The 24,770-nt window shown below is 44.5% G+C and overlaps 1 protein-coding gene across 1 annotated transcript in view; it reads right to left on the bottom strand.

The window, feature by feature from the left end:
* The window catches only part of LOC120932502 (proteinase-activated receptor 3-like), a 37,583-nt gene extending 26,827 nt beyond the window's left edge, over positions 1 to 10,756 (bottom strand). Inside the window, exon 1 of the mRNA XM_040344953.1 lies at positions 10,426 to 10,756. Within this exon, the coding sequence (XP_040200887.1) occupies positions 10,426 to 10,501 (76 nt within the window). The 5' untranslated portion in view covers positions 10,502 to 10,756. The remainder of the gene's footprint in view (positions 1 to 10,425) is intronic.
* Between the last annotated feature and the right edge of the window lie 14,014 nt (positions 10,757 to 24,770).

Here is a 24,770-nt window from a genome sequence, read left to right as displayed (position 1 = left end):
TATTAAAAAAAAAACTTTTTTTATACTTAATGTGCAGGGAAAATATCGGCCGTCAACACCACCCCACCCCCGCGCTTGCAAATTGTCCTGCGACTTGGGACTGGAAAGTTGCAGGATAAGTTGGACCCGATGATTTCCAATGAGAACTGTTCATATCTGTGCAACTTTGAAGTAGTCCCTGCATTAGTTTTGTCCCACCTTGATGTGACTTGAGGTCCATAGACCTCCAGAATACATAGGCATTGCTTCAAGTCGCTGCAAAATCGCACCAAAAAATTGTGGCAGAATCTTGCGACTTTCAGGCTAATGCAGTCTGAAAGTTGCACAATTCTACTGCAATTCTGATGTGACTTAAAGCAATGCCTGTGTATTCTGGAGGTCTATGGACCTCAAGTTGCATCAATGTGGGACCAAAGTAATGCAGGGACTACTTTGAAGTCGCACAGATATGAACGGTTCTCATTGGAAATCATCGGGTCCAACTTATCCTGCAACTTTCCAGTCCCAAGTCGCAGGACAATTTGCAAGCGGGGGGTGGGGTGGTGTTGACGGCCGATATTTTCCCTGCACATTAAGTATAAAAAAAGTTTTTATGCAACATTTAAGTCCCAAGTCGCAGGACAAGTAATTCCTGCAGTCTCTGGTAATCCTGTGCAGTATGTCCGCAGTCTCTGGTAATCTTGTGTAGTATGTCCGCAGTCTCTGGTAATCTCCTGCAGTATATCCGCAGTCTCTGGTAATCTTGTGCAGTATGTCCGCAGTCTCTGGTAATCTTGTGTAGTATGTCCGCAGTCTCTGGTAATCTCCTGCAGTATGTCCGCAGTCTCTGGTAATCTTGTGCAGTATGTCTGCAGTCTCTGGTAATCTTGTGCAGTATGTCCGCAGTCTCTGGTAATCTTGTGCAGTATGTCCGCAGTCTCTGGTAATCTTGTGCAGTATGTCCGCAGTCTCTGGTAATCTCCTGCAGTATGTCCGCAGTCTCTTGCAATCTCCTGCTGTATGTCCGCAGTCTCTGGTAATCTTTTGCAGTATGTCCGCAGTCTCTGGTAATCTCCTGCAGTATGTCCGCAGTCTCTGGTAATCTCCTGCAGTATGTCCGCAGTCTCTGGTAATCTCCTGCAGTATGTCCGCAGTCTCTGGTACTCTTGTGCAGTATGTCCGCAGTCTCTGGTAATCCTGTGCAGTATGTCCGCAGTCGCTGGTAATCCTGTGCAGTATGTCCGCAGTCTCTGGTAATCTTGTGCAGTATGTCCGCAGTCTCTGGTAATCCTGTGCAGTATGTCCGCAGTCTCTGGTAATCCTGTGCAGTATGTCCGCAGTCTCTGGTAATCCTGTGCAGTATGTCCGCAGTCTCTGGTAATCCTGTGCAGTATGTCCGCAGTCTCTGGTAATCTTGTGCAGTATGTCCGCAGTCACTCTCTGGTAATCTCCTGCCCATTTCGAGTCCTTCATTACTAACAGTGTCATATTTTAGTTTGTTTGCACCGATCTGTAAGGCTGCGCTATATACCATGATTTGTGATGCTGGGGCTATATACTCTGTGCTGTGACGCTGAGCTGTATACTCCTGACATTGAGTGGAATACAGGGGACGGAGTGGTGGATTCTATAAGGGGTGTGGCTTATGAGAAGTGGGAGGGACCAAATGTGGAAGGGCGGGGTATTGCGCCCCCCCATCATAAAACTTCACCAGCCGCCACTGATGCAAAGTATTCTCAGATTAGACAAGGTGTAGAGCATGACGTCTCCACCCTGCCTTTCCACCTGGTGGAGAATTAAAGCAAGACTCTAAACAAACAGCTAATGCACATACTGAATACAATACACATATGGTTAATATTCTACCGGATATGGTACTAAAATAAAATGTAAAATTATAAAAATACTTTAAAAATACACATTTACAAAGGCATACAGCCTAGAAGTATATACAGGCATCTAGGAATATATTAAGGTATATGTTACCCCAATCACTAAAATATTGTATAACCTTTATGGAATTTTAAAACTCATTTATAATATTTTAAAATCTAAAGCTTTTAGCAAATTAAAACAAAATGATAAAAAAAATCTATATACTTTTGTATGTGTTGCTTTTGGAGAGTTTCCTTTCTGTCCTGTCTGGTTATACAGTTGTCCCAGAACAGTGAATAAGGAGAGAGGGTGCCAATTCTTCCCCATTCTATCCAAGTTAAGAAAAATAAAGTTTTGGCTATGGATATGTAGCAAGGTCCCAGGCCTCCTTTGATCTAATGAGAACCTCCAGAGCCAGGGATAGCTGACATTCTTCTGTATGTAGTGGGTTGTGAGGCATGGTGGGTGCAGAGTAGTTAAAGTGGATGTAATCCTGATTCATGAAATTTGAGCTGGGCACATATGCAGTATTTTGTTATCTCTTTTCAATAAGCTAAGTCTTATAGCTCTCTTCTGAACATTTCCTCTGTTATCAGCCTGAGAACTTCTGACATATTTTTTGACTTTTTAGACAAAAGAACTGTAGCGCCTGGTTACTTAAAAAGTACTGGTGCTAGTTAAATTTAGAGGGGGATCAGAGTGTTATCTGTCTCTGATTCAATTATTATGTTCAAAACTGGTCTCTGTCTCAGCTTGGCTGTGCTGTGGGCTGTCTATTGTTACTGGGGTGTAGTTCCTACCCCGGGACGATGGGTGGCAGCAGTGGAGTTGAGGTTTGGGTGCTTTTCCCCAGCAGCCTATCAGGAGGGTTGAGCTTTGCTGTGCATGCTGGGGGAGGGTATTTATGGGGCAGACGTCATTAGTCTGGGTTCTTCTTCGGAAGTGCGGCATCCACCTTTAGGGTGACTGTGCATCACGGCACCCCGGCGTAATGGCCTTCCAGGCCAGGGTTCGCGTGCAATGAGGTGTTCCTGGTTCCGGGACCATGTTGGTCCGGAACATTTGAGCTGTGGCAGGGAGCTCAGTAGTCGATTGGGTTCCCAATCCTGAAGATCCCAAGTGAGGTAGCTGTTCGGTGGGGAGTTCATCTGAGGAGAGCCAATGAGAGGCTGGCGATCCAATAGGATCTCGACAAACCACCGGGGATCAAGGTAGCCGGACACTGAGAGGCTGGTCACCTCTCAGTCGGTACCTGAAAATTATCTGAAGGAGATCCAGACACAATTCTATCAAGGAGGATCATCTCCGTAATCATAATCACAGAGAGGGCCTGTGGCAGAGGCTTTTCCCTGAGTCCATTTCAGGAGGGTCTCTGGCAGAGATTTTTCCCTGAGTCCATTTCAGGAGGGTCTGTGGCAGAGACTTTTCCTTCAAGTTCGAGCGATACCCTGGCTGCCCGGTCAGTGAGAGTGAGCCTGTCCAGGTATGCTATATCCATTCTGGCTGGAGTGGCGGAGAATACAAAGCATTGTTGGGAGCAGGACTGTTTCCCTATTGTTGCGCCTGAGTCTGCTATTCCTTCTTATACTTCACCTCTACTCTCCATCACAAGTTTTAATGTTTTTACTCGGCTGGGTAATAAAGAGCACAGAAAAAGACACCTCTCGTGGACATTCCGTTACTACTGCTATATGCACCATGCACACCTAGGAATTCGGAGAGCCACGAGGTAATGTGCCACCCAAAACAAACCAGCAGCTCCTCTGGGGGTAGTGCTACAGGAGGTTGCTAAAATAGATGAGCAGAGAGCAGCTCCTATTGCAAAACAGCTCTAAAAGTCTCTGCCTATGATGAGAGGGGGTGTGTGTCTTTCCTCCAATCAGCAATGTTAGCTATCTTGGCTGTATGCCCAGACATTACACTCTGCGTTAACCAGGAAGAGAAAATCTCCTAACAGGATCTCTACTTTCTAAACAGTATATAAACTTGAACACAGCAGATATACATATACAACCTATGTAGGGAGATTTGGTTAATCTCTGTGTATCATCTGAGGCTGTTCACTTCACTGGGTGTATGGGGGGTTTACATCTACTTTAAAGTTATTGGGCGCCGGACACTTCTTGAATGCAAAAGAAAGTTTATTTCTCTTAAACCCCCTGGCAGTGTTCCCGAGTCTGACTCGGGATTAGATTTCTGTGCTGCGATCGGTAACCCCGAGTCAGACTCGGGCTTGCCTTGCTAGATCCACAGGCATGGTTTACTTACCTTGTCCCTGGATCCAGCGATGCCACCGCGGGTGCTCGCTCGATTCACACAGCGTCCTCCTGTGCCGCCGATCTCTGTTCCCTGCGACGTTACGACGCACGGGAGCCGAGAACGGCGCCAAATTCAAAAACGTAAACAAACACAATACATACAGTATGCTGTAATCTTATAGATTACAGTACTGTATGTAAAAAATACACACACCCCTTGTCCCTAGTGGTCTGCCCAGTGTCCTGCATGCACTTTTATATAATAAAAACCTTTCTTTCTCCCTGCAAACTGTAGATTGTCCATAGCAACCAAAAGTGTCTTTTTATGTCAAAAATGGTTTTACAGCAGCTAGAAAACAGCGATAATAAATTATAATCACTTGCAGAATTGTGCGATAGTGATTTGTGGGGAAATTCGTCATAAAAAAATAAAAGTAATGACAGTGACAATTCTGCAACTGAGCAAATTTCAGTGATTTTGAGTTGATTACATTATTGAATAATTTTCATTATAATTATATTATTATTTGTTATAATTATTTATAGTTATTTATTAGATTATAATTTATAATTTTGTTTTTAAAAAAATGTCATACCCGGGATGCCTATTAGACTCTGGTTTGGTCAGATTTAAGTGAGTTATTCCTAAAAATTACAGGCCTAGAATATAAAACACCAAATTTCCTTGCAAATAATGGTACCGCTTTCAGCACCTTTTCTCTGAAAGAATCATACCGCCAGGGAGGTTAACAAACTTTTTTGGGTGAGAGCGGGTTAGGGCCCTTAAGTAGTTGCAAGATTATTTGGCAGACTCAGAGACTTCCGTAGGAGACAGCCATGCAGGAACAAGGCATCCAGCAAGACGCCACATCTGCATGTGCAGGAATGCTGCCTTCTATGGCAACAGTCTTTAACAGTTCCCAACCTTAAACATAACAGTTCCTTTCTCCTTCACTACAACCTTTCTTTGTATGCAAAATGAAGGAAAAACGTTCTGGACAGCCGCACTCCAAAAATAAATTGCTTTTATAGTAAAATCAAAAAACACACAAAAAGCATGCCACAGCAGACGGGGTAAAAAGCTGACGCGTTTCACACTTTAGTGCTTATTCATAGCTTACAACCTTTCCTTGTAGTTCTTCAGCCCACTGAGCTCCCGGTCTCTCACTAGACCCGCTTATTCACTGCAACTGAATCCCTTAACCTCCTTTTCGGTAATCCCGAGCGTGACTCGGGGTGGATTTTTTCTGCTATTATCGGTAATCCCGAGTCACGCTCAGGGTAGCTGTGCAGAGCCTGCAGCAGCGTTCCTTACCTTCTCCTGGCGATCCAGCGATGATCTCCCATTGCTGTGATCGCCAGCGAGATCCCCGCCGCGCTGTCCGTCCGTCTGACTTCCTGGTTCCGTTCCCTGCAGCAGCAATGGTGCATGGGAGCGGAACTGGGAGGGAAATTCAAATGTGAACACAACACAAACACATAAAAAGGAGGTGATACAATGTAATCTGAGAGGATTACACTGTATCACCTTGCAATCTGAAACAGTGCCCCTTGCCATTGTCATTTGTGCCCATAATGTGTGGAGATTTGTCATCTGACACTGACACTGATCCAGAAAGTGACAACGGCGATGATCCTGCACCTGACCTAAGCGATGTGCGCACTTGGTGCCCTATAGACAGCAGGTAGCGCCCCCGAGATTCCGATTCACTGGGTCACCTGGGATGAAGGTAGATGTTGAGAGTGACAACCTTCTGGCGTACCTGCAATTATTTCTCACTGAGGAGGTAATTTTAAAAATTGTCACAGAGACCAACCGCTACCAAGAGCAGCATGGAAAAGATGTGCTGAAGCCGCAAGTCGTGATCGACTATAATAACACAATGGGAGGTGTCGACAGAGCCTATCAGGCAATGACATTTTACCCGGCGATGCGGAAACAGCAAAATAAATATTACAAAAAGATTTTCAGGCATCTTCTGGAACAATGCCTTTAGAATTCTTATATCCTTTATAGAGCAAACACTGACATACCTCTTGTTCATTCTGACTTTATCTGGAAGGTGGCTGAGCAGATTTTTGTCAACCACCAGACACCATCAGTAGCTGCAAACAGACCCGGACGACGTGCTGTTGACGTTGTCAACCCAGAACGCCTGACAGGGTGTCATTTTATGGACTACATACCACCAACCGCAAGAAAGGCAACACCTACCAGGATGTGCGTGGTTTGCTGCTCAAAGAGAGATGGCAATGGAAAGAAAGTCAGAAAAGAAACAAGATTCCATTGTCCTGATTGCGATGTCAGACTTTGTCCAGTTCCATGCTTCAAAAAGTTTCACACTCAGGATGTTTATTGAATTTCTTTGTTTGACAAATTTCATTATTTTTCATTACATTTTTGAATAAAATTATATTATTTATTAGATTATAATTCATAAGTTTGTGTTTCAAATTTATCTGGGATTTCTACTAGAGTCTTGTTTGGTCAGGTTTAAGTAAGTAATTACTAAAAATTGCAGGCCTATAATACATATCACCAAATTTCCATGCAAAAAATTGTACCGCGTTTGGTACAAAATCCCAGACATAATAATACCGCCAGGGAGGTTAAGCTCCTCCAATCTTCACGTTGGTATCTTTCTCTTCTCTGCTGGGTCCCTAGCTTGGCACTCTAGATACCTCAAGCTTCACCCATGCTGGCCTGCTCAGTCTCTGGCTTGACACACAAGGCTTCTGTGCAAGCATCACCTCAGCTAGTTGGGTCCCTGGCTTGATACCCACTGAAGTTTCCAGATTGTTCACCGTCTGCTGCTGCTCCGGTACTTACTTCAGTTACTCACTGTGGTCCCTGGTAATTAGGCTGATAGTCCCTTACAGCTTTCCCTCTACCTCCAACCATGACAGGTTCTCCGACCAGCAGGACCGGCACTTCTGATTGGACTGCAAGCCGCAATCCCAGCCCTGCGCTGCTCTCTTGCCTCTGAATAGGCCCTCAGACAGCCTTTCAGCCAGATATGCCCGGGGTAGGCCCAATCTCTGGCCTAGCAACCTGGGCAATACAGACACGTCCAGGTAGCACAAACCATAGATCACCTGACTCCACCCGAATATATAGGCTCTCCCAGCAGGCCAAGGGATTCAAGAAAACCCCTGCCCATTGGCTGAGATACCCCATATACCCCTAACCTGACCTTGGTTTTCCCGTCTCATATCTAGTACCACCAAGTACCCGGCCACCTAGTGGTATAAGAGAAAAGTGCAACAAGGCCAAACTTAGGGAGAAATCAATAGATCTCTAATGCCACGTACACACGATCGGTTCATCCGATGAAAACAGACTGATGGATTTTTTCATCAGATATCCGATGAAGCTGACTTTCATCAGTCTTGCCTACACACCATCAGTTAAAAATCTGTTTGTGTCAGAACGCAGTGACGTAAAACACTACGACGTGCTGAGAAAAATTAAGTTCAATGCTTTCGAGCATGCGTCGACTTGATTCTGAGCATGCGTGGATTTTTAACCAATGGACTTGCCCACAGACGATCGTTTTTTTCTATCGTTTTTTTAACCATCAGATAATTTTAAAACAGGTTCTAAGTTTTTTCACCGATGGAAAAAAAAACCCGATGGGGCCGACCCACGATCAGTTCGTCCGATGAAAACGGTCCATCGGACCGTTTTCATCAGACGAACCGATCGCGTGTACGCGGCATAACAATCAACCAGGAAAATCATTCCTGGCAAGTAAATTTGTGAGGAGCAACCCTGCCTAAACTCCAGGGTGCTACATCTACAATTTATAAAATAGTTGAAAAAGCCTCAAGAAAGATTGGGATTTTGGAGGCAACAATAGAAACTTAAAAAATTTACAAAAATACAAATTTATTGGAGCGGAAAACCGCTGTTGGTTTTCAGCTCCAATTTGCCATCAAACATCTGGTGATGGTACTCTATGACGGACAGTATCTATATCACACAATTTTTCAATGCATTGTATACTTTTATATATATCATTTTGTATTCATTCAATTTAGTAACATTTGTATTTTGTAATAAATGTGTATTTTTGTAAATTTTTTAAGTTTCTATTGTTGCCTCCAAAATCCCAACCTTTCTTGAGGTTTTTTCAACTATTTAGCAATTAAGGGATGATGGCAACCACATGCCGCCCTACATGAGTTGATTTTTTCTACATCTACAATTTATTTCCTACTTGTTGAAAGACTCAAGCACCCCTACAGCCAGGAGTGGCTGCACAAAGTCAACAAAATATGTCTGCTTGAAGAAATATCTAATTAAAAACACAGATTACCAGATGTACTACAGCTGGGCTGGTTGGATCCACTTTATAATCACTACAAAGTATAGACCTTTAGTATCACATTTCAAAATGACTTGATCATTGCATACGCATAGTTCAGACTGGTGGTCTAATTGTTTCAGTGTGTTTGCAAGTCACGGCTCCAAGCTCAGATTCCCTTCATCTTTTCTTCCTGTCCTCTTTATTCCCCTTTGTATAAACATATAGGCCCGGATTCACAAAGCACTTACGCCGACGTATCTCCAAATACGCCGTCGTAAGTACAAATGTGCGCCATCGTATCTATGCGCCGAACCAGAAACCAAGATACGCCTAAAAATAGGCTTCATCCGACCGACATAACTTGCCTACGCCGGCGTATCGTGGGCGCATATTTACATCACAGTGTCTGTGGCTTTCAAAGTCCCACTCAAGGGGGAACAGTCCTTTGTTCTATTGCTTTAAGTATATTCTTGTTTTAAAAAAACATTTTTTTTTTTTAAATGGGGGGGGGGGGGGGGGCGCAGTTTACCATCTTCGCCCTGTATACACATGTATGTATATATATATATATATACTGTACACACACACACATGTGTGTGTATATATATATATATATATATATATATATATATATATATATATATATATACACATATATAAATACACTGTATTTAAATATGGCTATATAAAAAGGCTAGTAGAATTTTGTTTGAAATGTTTTGTTATAAAAACATTTATTCGATTTTCTAAATGTTTGTGTGGTAAAATCAACAAACAAATGCATTTCTGATAGTGTATATGGTTTGCGTTCTGTAAAAGTCCACTAGTCCCAAAATCCATTATTAATGTGCTGAGATTTTTCATATCACTCAACAATCTATTAGTGTATAGCCAGCTTTACTGTTCTCTATCTGGTAAATAAAACCATATTGAACCAACAAAAATGTGCAAGGGAGAAAATGCAAACCTCAAGGTAGACCCGCTGAGAGGGGGGTTAACTTGAAGCCTGATTGTAAAACTGGCCATACAAGGTATGATTTCTCTTGTTCAGTCTGGAAATTTGAGTCGTGTGGAAAGCCTAAAGCAGTTGATCCATTCAGCAGTTCTAAATGCAACTGTGTTAGAAGTTTTCCATGAACTCCGACTACTCCAACTCCACATCCAATATGTATTGTGACCACTATACAGTGTAAACAATTAGCCCCGTACCAGTAACACCTAGTAAGTAACCACCAATAGCAACAGCTACAATACCAACATTTAAACAAGTCACTAAACACAAAATAAAAATACTTTAGACTTACCATATCCAGCCACTGATGTTCAGAGTATGCACTTTTGACCTGATTCACTCACAACGGGGGTTATTTACGAAAGGCAAATCCACTTTGCACTACAAGTGCAAACTACAAGTGCAAAGCGCACTTGAAATTGCACTGAAAGTTCACTTGGAAGTGCAGTCGCTGTAAATCCGAGGGGGACATGCAAGAAAAAAACAGTATTCCCCTCATTTCAGATCTTCCCCTCAGATTTACAGCGACTGCACTTCCAAGTGCACTTTCAGTGCAATTTCAAGTGCGCTTTGCACTTGTAGTTTGCACTTGTAGTGCAAAGTGGATTTGCCTTTCGTAAATAACCCCCAATGAGTAAACTCCTCAGAGATCATCACCAACTCATTTAGGTTGTCCTAAAAGTATCTGCATTAAATCATATGCAGGCACTGTTTAGGTATTTTGACGGTTGGCAGGGCTGGCTGTCAAAATACAATAGACAAAAGATATCTGAAATAGGACTTTGTTGCAGCAATAGAAATCACACAATTACAAATTGGTGTATAAAAAGTAAAACAAATGGCTGTCAAAATACAATAGCCATAGCGGGAGATACATCCATCCACGTTGTGTTACATGAATGGGGGATTCTGTTGTAATATTTTCCCTTCAGACTTCCCCTCTATATCTTTACACAAAAATACACAACATTAAGATGAATACGGTAGTTACCTTTACGGCAGGAAGCGTTAGAGATGCTAAAAAGAGTGAAGAGGACGACAAAAGTGTATAACTCCCGTGAAGCCATTCTGCCTTGTGCTCCAGCACAGTTATCTGCATCTGCTTTTACTGAAATCCTCTTTTTCAAACAGGATACATCTATCACCAGAGCAGAAGTGTTGTAGCATGAAGTGTGTATTACACAAAACTGAAGCAAAAAAAAAAAGTACCTCCTCTCGCATCCATCTGGTCAGAAATTTGCAGCTGTGAGTAATCAAAATAAAGTTTAGGGGTTTTTGTTAACTGATGCACATCAAAAGTTGCTCAATAAAATTCATGGCAGAACTGTTTTCACACAAATATTGTTTCCCCAGAACACTTTAACCACTTGCTTATCACTTAAACCCCCTTCCTGCCCAGACCAACTGTCACACTTTGAATGACAATTGCGTGGGTGTGCTACACTGTACCCAAATGATTATTTTTTTCATACAAATAGAACTTTCTTTTGGTGGTATTTAATTGGTCCGGAGTTTTTTATTTTTTGCTAAATAAAACAAAAAAGGAAAATTGTGAAAAAAAAAAACGATTTCATAGTTATAAAATTTTGAAAACAGGTAATTTTTCTCCTTCACTGATGTGCGCTGATGAGGCTGCACTGATAGGTGGCACTGATCAGCAGCACTAATAGGCACTGATAAGGCGTAACTAATGGGCACTGGTAAGTGGCACTGATAATAACTGATGAGGCAGGCTGCACTGATAGGTGGCACTAAGAGTTTGCACTGATGGGTGACACTGAGAGTTTTCACTGGTAGGTGACACTGATAGGCATCACTGATCTGTGGCACTGATTATGAGACACTGGTGGACATTAAATGGGAGCACTGGTGGGCATTGACGGGTGGCACTGGTAGGTGGCACTTTGGGCACAGGTAGGCGGCACTGGTGGGTACTGATAGGAGGCACTGGTAGGTGGCACGGTGGGCGCTGGCGCTGGTGGGCAAAGAAATTGCAGCCACGGCCCTGTGTGAGGGATCTGCTTTTTCTTCCCCTCACGCTGACAGCGTGAGGGAAAAAAATACTGATTACCGATCTTCTGTTTACATCACGTGATCAGCCATCATGGGCTGACAGCTGATCACGTAGTAAGGGGCCGAGATCAACCCCTTACTCTGATCTGTGATCAGCCGAGTCTCAAAGACTGTGATCACAGAGCACGCCGCGCGCAACACGCAGGGACGCGCAGACAGCGTTAGCTTGGGAGGATGTCCATGGACGCCCTCCCGGCAAGTAAGGCCCGCGCTGTAGCCTTCTTTTGGCTATAGTGCACGCGGCAAGTAGTTAAAGTGGACCTTTCAGAAACTTTACAAGTCTGCATGAATAAATTGTTGACATGCAACTATATTTTTCGTATACTGCATGTGCCATCCGAAAGAGGGTCCGCTGGATTTTAGAACAGGTTCCTTCTCTAATAATTGCAGGGCAGACAGGCGCGCAGCAGTCATCCATCCACTCCGGATGAGTAAACAGTCTAGGGGTGTCTTTTTGTAGATTTATTGCTATTACAACTTGGGAGGGGATCTGGGAGTAATGCAGGATACACCTAAATTAAGCAGATTGCTAATGGAGAACACTATCTTAATAGTAGCACTAGGTAGTAATTCCCAGGGTAATGATTTTTAGCTAGGACAGTGTGCACAACTGAGAACGAGGGTTGCACTGAGACCACCTTTTTAAGACCGAGTATAAACTACCGGTATACTGATGCTTTTTTTCAAGTACTCTCCGATACAGATTACTGATACTTCTTTTAATATCATGTGACAATGGCACTAATATGCAGCACTGATGGGCACTGATAGGTGGCACTGATGAGGTGTGAGTGTACATATTCGCCAGCACACCATGGATCGACAACTTCCATCCAAAGGTTTCTTTAATGAAAGGGGCCCTGCGTGGTTCTGAAACGTTGCACTTTTCCTTTGTGATGTGATCTCTTTCATTAAAGAAACCTTTGGATGGAAGTTGTCGATCCATGGTGTGCTGACGAATATGTACGCTTGCTTGATGTTTCCAGGACCCAACTGGTAATCTCTGCAGCACCCACCATTTTATGAGCCATATTTGCCAGGAACACGTGCGATAGGAATATTGACCAGACTGATGAGGCGTGGACTGTGTTTTTTATTTTTATTTTATTTTTTACAATTTATTTTTATTATGTTTTACAATTTTTTTTGTTATTTTTTTTACAATGTATTATTTTTTTTGTTTTTGTTTTAACAATTGAACCTTTGAAATATTTTTTTATTACAATTCTTTCTTTTTTATCAGCCCTGTTGGGGGGGCTTTTAGTGAGATATCAGGGGTCTAAACAGACACAGGACACAGATTTCCCAGTCCCTTTATCTGTAGCCTCAGCTGCATTGAAGATGAATGGACAGGAGACAGGCTCCTCTCCTTTTCTAAACCGAGACATCTTAAACACAGTTTAATAAAAATCAGTTATGAATGCACAGGGTGAGTGATCACTCACTCTGTGCATTCGGAAAAGGAAGGAGCTGGCAAATTACAGATTTACCAGCTCCTTCCTCCGTTCTCCAGCCTAACAGATCCAGGAGGAGGGGGGACCAGAGCAGACCCAGTGAGATGGCAGGGGACCCAGAGGAGGACCCAGGGAGCGCCTGGAGGACACAGTGGGGACTAGAGGAGCACAGAGGGGGACCAGAGGAGATCCAAAGGAGCCAGCAAAGGACCCGGAGGAGGACCTGGGGAGCTGCAGGGACAGAGAGGAGGAGAAGCGGCTGTCAACTTTTTTTCAAAGTTATACAGAAGATTGGTGCTTGGAACTGCCTGCACCGATCATCTGTGAAGCTGCTTGGTCCGCCCCTGCAACACCGAGGACGCAGGTATCAGATCAAGTATAGGAGCATTTACAAGTATTTGTGCAAATGCTTGGTATCGGCACTGATACTAGTATCGGTATCGGTGCAACACTACTGAGAACCATGTACCAAATGGTGGCCGTCTGAGGTAGTCCACATTTCAATGCTCGGGGGCCAAAAAAACTGCAGCTTAAAGTGGTAGTAAACTCTGTACTACCACTTTTATCTACAGGTAAGCCTATAATAAGGCTTACATGTAGGTATAAAGAATATCTCCTAAACCTGTACGGTTTAGGAGATATTCCCCTCGCAATGCGCCGCTGACTGCAGCAGCGCATGCGCAGCGGGGATCCTCGGCTAAAGGGCCAGCAGCCGCTGGACCTTGCCGGAAAGAAGTCTCCGTGGAATGCGTGGAAGTGACGACATCGCCGCTCCAGCAACTCACAGCGCTGGAGCGGCGATACCCGGAAGACACGCCGATGCAAGATGACATCTCCCTCGGCGTGGACCAGGTAAATTCCCCACACCTCGTTCCAAGGTAAGTATTTCATAATGAGCTAGTATGCGGTGCATACTAGCTCATTATGGCTTTTGCTTTTCAGGTATGGAAAAAAAAAACAGCAGCTGGTTTACTACCGCTTTAAGAGAGAAGGCTTTACTCATTGGGGCCCAAAGCATACACAGTCCATAGGAATGGCCCTCAAAGAATAAGTCCAGTGTCCAACCCTGGAGTGCTCCTGGGCAAGTAGCCTCTGGAGCTCACAGATCCATTTCCTCACAGGGGAAACAAGCTTTACCTTTTGGACTCCAGCCTTTTTGACAGGAATCAAGTCATTATCTTGGCAAATCTCGCCACAGATTGGATAGGCCCTACTAAATATTCATGGCAGGTATTTGCATCCTCCCTCCCTAATTTTCAGAAGCTTCCCCTAGAGTCAGGGGGAGGCAATCAAACTCCTAGCCTGTGGAGTCCAGAGCAGACCAAACCAACAAATCTGTCTCCTGTGGCTGCAGCAAAAGCTTCATACTGTATTACATTTACATTACTGCAAGATCGCAATGCATTGATCGCTGCTGATTGGCCAAAGCATGCACGTGACTTGCATGCTTTGGCCAATCACAGCGCAATCTGCTGGGAGAGCCATAATTGTCCAAAGTAAACATTCCCATCTAGCTGTTATTTTACAGGTCAAGGGGGTCACCAGGGGGTGAAAAAAACAAGGCTTGGCTGTCTGTTTTTACCACTCCCAACTGCTAATCTGAAAGAGACCTATTTCATAAGTCAATCTATCTATTATTACTAGTGCCAGGTGTTTGCTTTCTATTAGCTGGATTCAGACAGACTGCCGCAACTTTAAGGCGGCGTAGCGTATCGTATTTACGCTACGCCGCCTTAAGTTAGATAGTACTGTATTCACAAAGTACTTGCCTCCTAACTTACGGCGGCGTAGCGTAAATGTGGCCGGCGTAAACACGCCTAATTCAAATGAGGATGTTTTATGTATATTAACTGTGACCCGACGTGATTGATGTTTTGTACGAACGGCGCATGCGCCGTCCATGTACATATCCCAGTGTGCATTGCGGCCTGTACGCCGCAAGGACGTATTGGTTTCGACGTGGACATAAATTACGTCCAGCCCTATTCACGGACGACTTACACAAACAACGTAAAATTTTCAAATTTTGACGCAGGAACGACGGCCATACTTAACATTACTGGGTTTGGGACTTTGAATGAGGCATGTGGATGGCACATGCCCCCATCACTGAAAATTGAAAGAAAGAAAGGGTTGGGACTTTAAAACAATTACACCGGAGCATCTTGGAGCGCAAAATACGCTAGACGCACCATTGATTTGCTAGTTAAATATGCAAATGAGGGAGATACGGCGATCCACAAAAGTACGATTGTGCAGCGCAGGCTACGCCGTGTGCGCATCTGCTTTTTTCCCGGCGGAAAGTTACACCTTATAAAAGCTGCCTTAACTTTACACCAGACGTGTGCAGGTCAGCTAAAGCAACACGATTAGGGACGAGCTGAGCACACACACTTGCAGGACAACAATCTGTATGCCAACATGCCAGGGGCATCCATGCTCATAGCTATACTAGTGACTTTAGAGGCATGCAGAAGGAGGAGGGAACGGAGGAGGAGGAGGAGGGCACAGGAGAGGATATACCGCAGACGCCTAGATGTCTTTGGCATGGCTGCTTCTGAGGTGTATCGCAACTTCAGATTCACCCTTGAAGCCATCATGGAATTAACCAGAACCCTGGAAGATGACATCACCAGCCCAACACACTGCTCACATGCACTGGAGCCACTGGTCAAGGTGATAGCAACACTCCATTTCCTTGCCACTGGCTCTTTTCAGCGTACAAGTGGAGTGGTGGCTGGGATGGCACAATCCTCCATTAGCAGATGTGTGCACCAGGTTGTCCCTGCAATCCTGAGACGCATGGCCAACCAAATCATCAAATCCACCCAGGAGGACCTGCGGCTGAAGACAATGACAGATTTCTATAGAATTGCCAGATTCCCACGCACCGTGGAGGCCATTGATTGCACACATGTGGCACTGCAGCCCCCCCGTGAGACAGAGCACATGTACCGCAATCGGAAGCATTGGCATTCAATCAATGTACATGTGATAGTCGATGCCCAATACCTCATATGGCACGTACGTGCCAAACACCCAGGATCCAGCAATGACAGCTACATATTCCGTCAAAGCAACATCCCAAGAGAATTTGAACAGAACGTGTACAAGGACAGCTGACTGGTTGGTGAGTGACATGGGTGTCAGGCATGACTGCCCCCCCCCCATGATGCAGACATCATGAGGGGCACATGCATGACTAACATCCTCCTGTCTTTTCCCTTCCAGGTGACTCTGCATATGCACGTGGACCCCATCTCATGACTCCATTCCGGAACCCCCAAACCCCAGGAGAGGAAAACTACAATGCTGCACACATACGTACCCGTGCAGTGGTGGAACGCACCTTTGGCCTCCTGAAGTCCCGTTTCCGATGCCTGGATAAGTCTGGGGGTACCCTGTTGTATTCCCCAAACTTTGTGTGCCAGATCTTTGGTGCATGATGCATGCTGCACAACTTCGCAGTGAGAAGGGGCCTGGAGATTGACCTGACCCCCGAACCAGACATTCCCCCCCTGACCAACTCTACCCGGTCTACTGAGGGAACAGCAGCCAGGAGACGCCTCGCAGAAGGCATCTTTGCACAGTAAACACACACATTAATCATGGCACAATGAGAATGCATGCATGCACACCCACTGTGGTCCCTAGCACACACTCCCCACATCCTCATCTAATTGGATTAGACCGAAGTACACCGCACGGTACTAGGGAGCAGCAACGCCCCGCCAAGGCTCCAATTATGTCACTATACATTCATACACCATTCACATGGACCTGGGATCACTTCTCCCTGGTCCTGGGGATCCCTACTCCACCAAAAATTAGGGTGACACCCCTTTTCTGGCAGGAATGTCACCCCCACATTCATACATCATTCACACACATAAAACAAATCATAATCACAGTACAAATCCCTAAAAAAAAAAAAAATCAAAAGAACATCCAAAATTACCGATGGCATGAGCTACGCCTGGGCCGGCCACGGCCATGGGCCCTCAGGGGAGACTCATGGGGGGGAAGCAGGGGAAGGAGGAGCCTCCCCTGGGCTCTGCCCACCTGCTGGCCTGCCCTTCAAGGCCACGGCTATTCTGTTCAGGCCCACAGTGAGGGCTGCCGTATTGGCCTGGACAGCCTGGGTATTGGCCTGGACAGCCTGGGTCAGGGCATTCACCTCCAGGGCCACGCCTGCTGTGGCGGTCTGCAGGTCGCAAAGGCAAGTTATGTACGCCAATGAGTTGGTGCCCACATCATTGACGGAGTCTTTTATGGAGACCAGGCTGTGCTCCATCTGGGCCAAAGTCCGGGTGACCTGACCCAGATGGTGGGTCTGACGGGCCTGGTCCCTCCTAAGATTTGCAGGCAGAAACTTGGCCACCCCCTGGTCTTCTGGGTGGCTTGCCTGCAGATGAGGCTTGGGGCCTGGGAGGAGGGGAGAGAGAGACCCTTGGGGGGAGCCCTGTTGGGGGAGGCGTGGGAGGGGCTACCCCTGATGGAGGCCTGACTGCTGCCAGCCACAGGGGGAGCATCATCCAAAAGCCGAAGTATCTCACTGGCAATGTCCATCTGATCCTCCTCAACCCCCCCCCTCATCCTCCTCCCCCTCAACCTCCTAATGAGGTGAGTTGTGGCCACTCCCCTGCCCTGAGGACTCCTGCCTTTCTTGGGGCTCTTCAGCAGCCTGATGTCCGGGGGATGGAGCAGACTGGCCAGATGGCCCAGCACTCTCCTGGCCATCTGTGGATGACACAAAACATACACAGGTTGGAGGATCCACACACTTGGCACATATTCCCCCCCCCCCCCACACATGCTACTTGCCAGATAGAAAATAAAAAAAATAACTTACCTGTCCTCACGGCCTCATCAGAGTCAAAGCCAGGCAGGCCCACCACTTGCTGGCTGTGGAAGCACTGGGCCACTGCACGCTCCTCATCAGTCCACCTGGCATGTGCAGTAATCTTGGCCAGCTTATCACGGACCAGGCTCCTCAGATCATTGATCTTCTTTGCGATCCCATTGGCGGACCTCGTTCCCCCCCCCGCATTGATCTCATCAGTAATCTGCTGGAGGATCGCCTTCTTACTGGCCGGGGTGATGTCCCGGCTCTCAGGGCCATGCAACAATCGCCCATGTTGGGTGATTGCCCTAGCAAGTATTTGCTTCTCACGAACCGAGAAGTTGAGCTTTCTCCTCTTTGGTGCCATATCACCACACAACACTCAGCACCAAACAGACACAAAAATCAGACAGAACAAACAGACACAAAAAGACACAGAACAAACAGACACAAAAATCAGACAGCAAAAACCAGACACCAAAATCAATCAGCACAAACAAGACTGCAAAATCAAACAGCACAAACAAGACTGCAAAATCAAACAGCACAAACAAACAGCTAATACAGACTCCAAAAATCACACAGAAAAAACAAACACAAAAATCACACAGAAAAAACAAACACAAAAAACACTCAGAAAAAACAAACAGCTAATACAATCTCCTACTCCTATAAATCTTTACTTTAACACTACTACACTAACCAACAAACAGCCACAAACAACAGAACAAAAGCACCTTGCTTCAGGAAGGGAAACACATGGATGTACTTTTGCAATGGAAGGGCGTTTGTCTGGGCCTATTTATACACAGGGCGTATCTCACTAAGTACGCCGGGCCTAGTTCCTATCTCACTGATTGCGCCAGGCCGAGTTCTGAGCATGCCCAGTGAGGTGCATAATCATGCGCGCATGCGCAGTACGGCCGGCCCTTCATTTCCATGGGGTCACGGCTCATTTCAATGGAGCACGCCCACTTCCTTCCCACTTTCAATTACCCCGCCTTATGCCTCGGAATTTGCGTTACGCTGGCGCAAATTTGGGCGCAAATACTCTGTGGATACGGGACTTACGTCACAAAATTGAGCCGCCGTAACGTAATAGACATGCGTTACGCCGATCTAAATATGCGCCGCTTTATGTGAATCTGGCCCAGTATGTATAAGTAAATAAATAAAGTTGTATAGCGTAATAACCAGGCTTGGTTAACCAAATTGCAAGCCGAATTCTAACTTAGTATGAAACTAGAAAGTTTAGTTAGGACCACAGGAATGCAGAGAGCCTTGTAAGCGGCCTGTGGCTTATCCATATATTTGCAAATGTGTGCAACCAATCCTCTGCTTTTAACATACCAAGTTAGACAGCTGAATTCGGCTTGCAATTTGGTTGGTAAGTTTGAGCCTGGTTATTACGCTATACAACTTTATTTATTTACTTATACATACTGTTTGCATCAACACGCATCTCATTTAAAGTCCCAATCCTTTCTTTCTTTCAATTTTCAGGGATGGAGGCATGTGCCATCCACATGCCTCATTCAATGTCCCAAACCCAGTTCCATGTTTATCAATAGGGATGGAGATGCGATTTTGATGCTTATACATTTATAGTGCTGTCAAACGATTAAAATTTTTAATCGCGATTAATCGCATTAATGTCATAGTTAACTCACGATTAATCGCTCTAATTTATGACGAATTTCCCCACAAATATCGCACAATTCTGCAAGTGATTATAATTTATTATCGCTGTTTTCTAGCTGATCTAAAACCATTTTTGACATAAAGGGACACTTTTGGACAATCTACAGTTTTTCAGGCAGAAAGAATAGTTTTTATTTTATAAAAGTACATGTAGGACACTGGGCAGACCACTAGGGACAAGGGGGGTGTGTATTTTTTACATACAGTACTGTAATCTATAAGATTACAGTATACTGTGTGTATTGTGTTTGTTTACTTTTTTAAATTTGGCGCCGTTCTCCGCTCCCGTGCGTCGTAACGTCGCAGGGAACGGAGCTCGGCGGCACACAGGCACTGTGAATCGAGCGAGGAGGACCTGCCAAGCGAGGAGGACCCGCCAAGCGAGGAGGACCCGCCAAGCAAGGAGGACCCGCCAAGCAAGGAGGACCCGCTCGATCACACAGCGGGGTGGCATCGCTGGATCCAGGGACAAGGTGAGTAACTTGCCTGTGAATCCAGCGAGAAGGTAAGCCGCGCCGCGCCGCTGCACACTCTGCATGTCCACCCCGAGGGCTCCTGCGTTAATCGCGCGATAAAAATATTGACGGCGTTAACATGGGTTTGCGTTAACGCCGTTAATATCGCGTTTAACGCACAGCCCTAACATTTACCCTTATGCGTTTTTTCCAGTGCTCTTTATTGCTACACCAATTTTAGATGGAGGCTGGCTGGTGACACACACCCCTAGTCACCTGCTCTCCATCTACTCATTAGCACTTGTATGCCTCTACTGAGGAAACTAGAAAAGTTTAGTTAGGACCACAGGAATGCAGAGAGCCTTGTAAGCAGCCTGTGGCTTATCCATATATTTGCAAATGTGTGCAACCAATCCATTGCTTTTAACATACTAAGTTAGACAGCTGAATTCGGCTTTCAATTTGGTTGGTAAGTTTGAGCCTGGTTATTACGCTATACAACTTTATTTATTTACTTATACATACTGTTTGCATCAACACGCATCTCATTTAAAGTCCCAATCCTTTCTTTCTTTCTACTTAAAGTGGAGTTCCACCCATAAATATAACATTACATCAGTAGTTTTAAAAAAATGTCATTAGTCCTTTACGAATTTTTTATTTTTTTTTAGATACCTTCAAGGTGTTGTTGCTAGGCAGAATAGTTAATCTTCCCACTTCCTGCGCCTAGGTGCTTAATGCTTCCTAACCTACACTGCACAGACTCCTGGGAATGTAGTGGGTGTAACTTTCCAGGAGTCTGTGCACTCCCCAGTCTCAAAGAATCATGTGACTTGGACAGCACAGGTGCTGAAACCTGATCTGACACTGCTTGTGCAGCACTGAGCATGTGTGAGATCTGCAAGGCTGAAATCCAGGAAGTCATACAGTCTGGCTTCATGATGCCCACACTTAAGGTGGCCCCAGTCAATTTCTATTTTATAAAGTGTCTAAATGCTGTAACAACCTAACAAAACGGACCTTAGTTTACAGACTAAAGGTTCGTACACACGGTCGGACAATTTCCCTTGGATTTTTGTCTTAATTGATTTGTCCGATCACACCCATAGCATACACACGCTCGGACTTTTCTGCAAACTTTTCTAACACTTTCCCAACATCACGTGGTTTTACTTGCTCTTTATCGCCACCCTTTGGTTAACTTCTGCTATTGTTGGTTGAGTTTAACATTGGTTATGAGCATGCGCATTTGTACTTTGTCTAAAAGTCCGATGGTTTGCTGTACACACGGTCGGACAAGGCACCATCGGACTTTTGTTGCCAGAAAGTTGGTCCGTTCGCAGACCCAACTTTTTGTCCGATGAAAGCCAAAAAAGTTGGTCAGATGGAACGTACACACGGTCGGACAAATACGAAAAGTGCCGGATTTTGAAGTTGGTTGGGCAAAAGTCCGACCGTGTGTACGGGGCTTTACTTTACTAGAATACATTAAGCTTGTGTATTACAGGGGTATTTATATTTAAAAAGTGAAATTGTGGCCGGAACTCCTCTTTAACCACTTCTCGACCTCCTCATGTACATATACGTTAGCAGAATGGCACGGACAGGCACATGTACGTACCTGTACGTCCTCTGCTAGACGTGGGTGGGGGGTCCGAACGGGACCCCCCCCGGTACATGCGGAGGTCGGGTCCGCTCGGGGAGCGATCCGGGACGACGGCGCGGCTATTTGTTTATAGCCGCTCCGTCGCGATCGCTCCCCGGAGCTGAAGAACGGGGAGAGCCGTGTGTAAACACGGCTTCCCCGTGCTTCACTGTCGGCGCATCGATCGCGTCATTCCCTTTATAGGGAAGACGCGATCGATGACGTCATTCCTACAGCCACACCCCCCTACACTAGTAAACACACACAAAGTAAACCCTAACTCCTACAGCGCCCCCTGTGGTTAACTCCCAAACTGCAACTGTCATTTTCACAATAAACAATGCAATTTAAATGCATTTTTTGCTGTGAAAATGACAATTGTCCCAAAAAGGTGTCAAAATTGTCCGAAGTGTCCGCCATAATGTCGCAGTCACGAAAAAAATCGCTGATCGCCGCCATTAGTAGTAAAAAAAATAAAAAAAATAAAAATGCAAAAAAACTATCCCCTATTTTGTAAACGCTATAAACGATTATTGCAATTTTTTTTACCAAAAATAGGTAGAAGAATACGTATCGGCCTAAACTGAGGAAAAAAAAAATGTTTATATATGTTTTTGGGGGATATTTATTACAGCAAAAAGTAAAAAATATTGCATTTTTTTCAAAATTGTCGCTCTATTTTTGTTTATAGCGCAAAAAATAAAAACCGCAGAGGTGATCAAATACCACCAAAAGAAAGCTCTATTTGTGGGGAAAAAAGGACGCCAATTTTGTTTGGGAGCCACGTCGCACGACCGCGCAATTGTCTGTTAAAGCAACGCAGTCCCGAACTGTAAAAACCCCTTGGGTCTTTAGGCAGCAATATGGTCCGGGGCTTAAGTGGTTAAAGGAACACTAAAGGTTCGTTTTTTATTAGATCAATTGATTGCTGTAAGCTAGAGCATTTAAATATCACTTACCTCGTTTTTCCTTTTGACCTCCAAAATACAGTAATCCAGGTTTGAAAATGCCATTTCCTGTCTCTCCTCTTCTTGCTTTTCACCAGCATTTGAGCCGTTTTGCATGGTGGAAAGCAGAATGTGCTCACCCCCTCCCTATGACTACAGCCCTGCGTAAAGATGCTCTCTTATCCCTCACAGGCATGGAGGCTAAGCCTAATGGGAACTGTAGTTCCTATTAGGCCGTGGTGTAGCAAGAATGAATGCGCACCGCAAACCAGGAAGTCAGTGAGAATAATGATTCAGGAGTGACAAAGGTGAATAAAACGGCTCGATTTCAACAGGTATCAAACTAGTTATAATGCAAAACATTACTTTTTACTTTATCAGCTACTGTCAGACTTTAATTTAAGAGGAAAATATTTTTGTCTTTACAACCCCTTTAACATTACTAGTCCAGCTATTTGATGGAATAACTTTACGCCTGAAAATGCCTTACGTAAACGGCGTATCTTTACTGCGATGGGCAAGCGTACGTTCGTGAATAGGCGTATCTATGCATTTTCATAATCTACGCCGAACTCAACGGAAGCGCCACCTAGCGGCCAGCCTAAATATTGCACCCTAAGATACGACGGCGCAAGCCGTCGTATCTTAGATAGGTTTAAGTGTATCTCTGTTTGAGAATACACTTAAAATTAAGACGGCGCAGATTCCGAGTTAGGTCGGCGTATCTACTGATACGCCGGCCTAACTCTTTATGAATCTAGCTATATATGTTTACTTACTTATGGACCTTCGTAGGTCCAAAATGAATATTGAGCAGAATTAAGTTAGGTCCTTTAAAACAGTCCTATTATCTCATGTAACCAAATGGAAAAATTAACTGCCTGCCCCAGCTTTTGAAATCCATGTAATTTTCCAAATGAAAACCACATACACTGTTAGAATTTGTTTGTACAAAAAATATTACCCATCTTGCTCTTTTTCTTGTCACTGCACTCAAAAATTAATATTGCTTTGACCCTACCAATGATTCGAAAATTGAACAAACATTCTTTAAACAAAAAATTTGAAACAAAATTCTACTAGTGTGACATGGCACTAGGTAGTAGACATGTGGACTGCCGAAAAAATTGTTCAATTTCGTTCTCGGATTGATGCGTTTTTTATTTTTTTTTGGAAATTCTAAAATTCTGAAATTCCAAAAATTTGCAAATTCGGAAATTCAAAAATTCTGAATTCGGAAATTCGAAAATTCATAAATTCGAAAATCCAAATTTTCAAATTTTTCTAATTTTTGGATTTTCAGATTTTCGTCTTTTTGAATTCTCAAATTCCGAGTTTTTAACCACTTGTTTACTGGGCACATATACCCCCTTCCTGCCCAGGCAAATTTCAGCTTTCAGCACTGCGTCACTTTAAATTAAAATTGTGCGGTCGTGTGACGTGCCTCCCAAACAAAATTTATGTCCTTTTTTTCCCACAAATAGAGCTTTGTTTTGGTGGTATTTGATCACCTCTGCGGTTTTTATTTTTTGCGCTATAAACAAAAAAAAATGGCGACAATTTTGAAAAAAAACACAATTTTTTACTTTTTGCTATAATAAATATCCCATTTTTTAAAAAATAACAATTTTTTTTCTCAGTTTAGGCCTATATGTATTCTACATATTATTGGTAAAAAAAAATCGTGATAAGCGTATAGTGATTGGTTTGCGCAAAAGTTATAGTGGCTACAAAATAGGGGATAGAATTCTGACATTTTTTTTTATTATTTTTTTTTTACTAGTAATGGCGGCGATCTGCAAATTTTGTCAGGACTGCGATATTGCGGCAGACACATCGGACACTTTTGACACATTTTTGGGACCATTCACATTAATACAGTGAACAGTGCTATAAAAATGCATTGATTACTGTATAAATGTGACTGGCAGGGCAGGAGTTAACACTAGGGGGTGAGGAAGGGGTTAAATGTGTATCCTGGGAGTGATTCTTACTGTGGGGGGAGGGGACTGACTGGGGGAGGTGACTGATGCTGTGTCCCTATGTACAATGGACACAGCATCTGTTTCCTCTCCCTGACAGGACATGGAGCTCTGTGTTTACACACAGAGCTCCACGTCCCTGCTCTGTCATTGCCGATCGCGGGTACCTGGCGGACATCGCGGCCGCCAGGCACGCGCATCGGCATCTTGTGGGAAGCGCCGGGTGCACGTGTGCC

The sequence above is a fragment of the Rana temporaria genome, chromosome 3 (genome assembly GCF_905171775.1).
Source record: "Rana temporaria chromosome 3, aRanTem1.1, whole genome shotgun sequence".
Lineage (NCBI taxonomy): Eukaryota > Metazoa > Chordata > Amphibia > Anura > Ranidae > Rana > Rana temporaria.
This window is presented reverse-complemented; position numbering and strand designations above follow the sequence as displayed.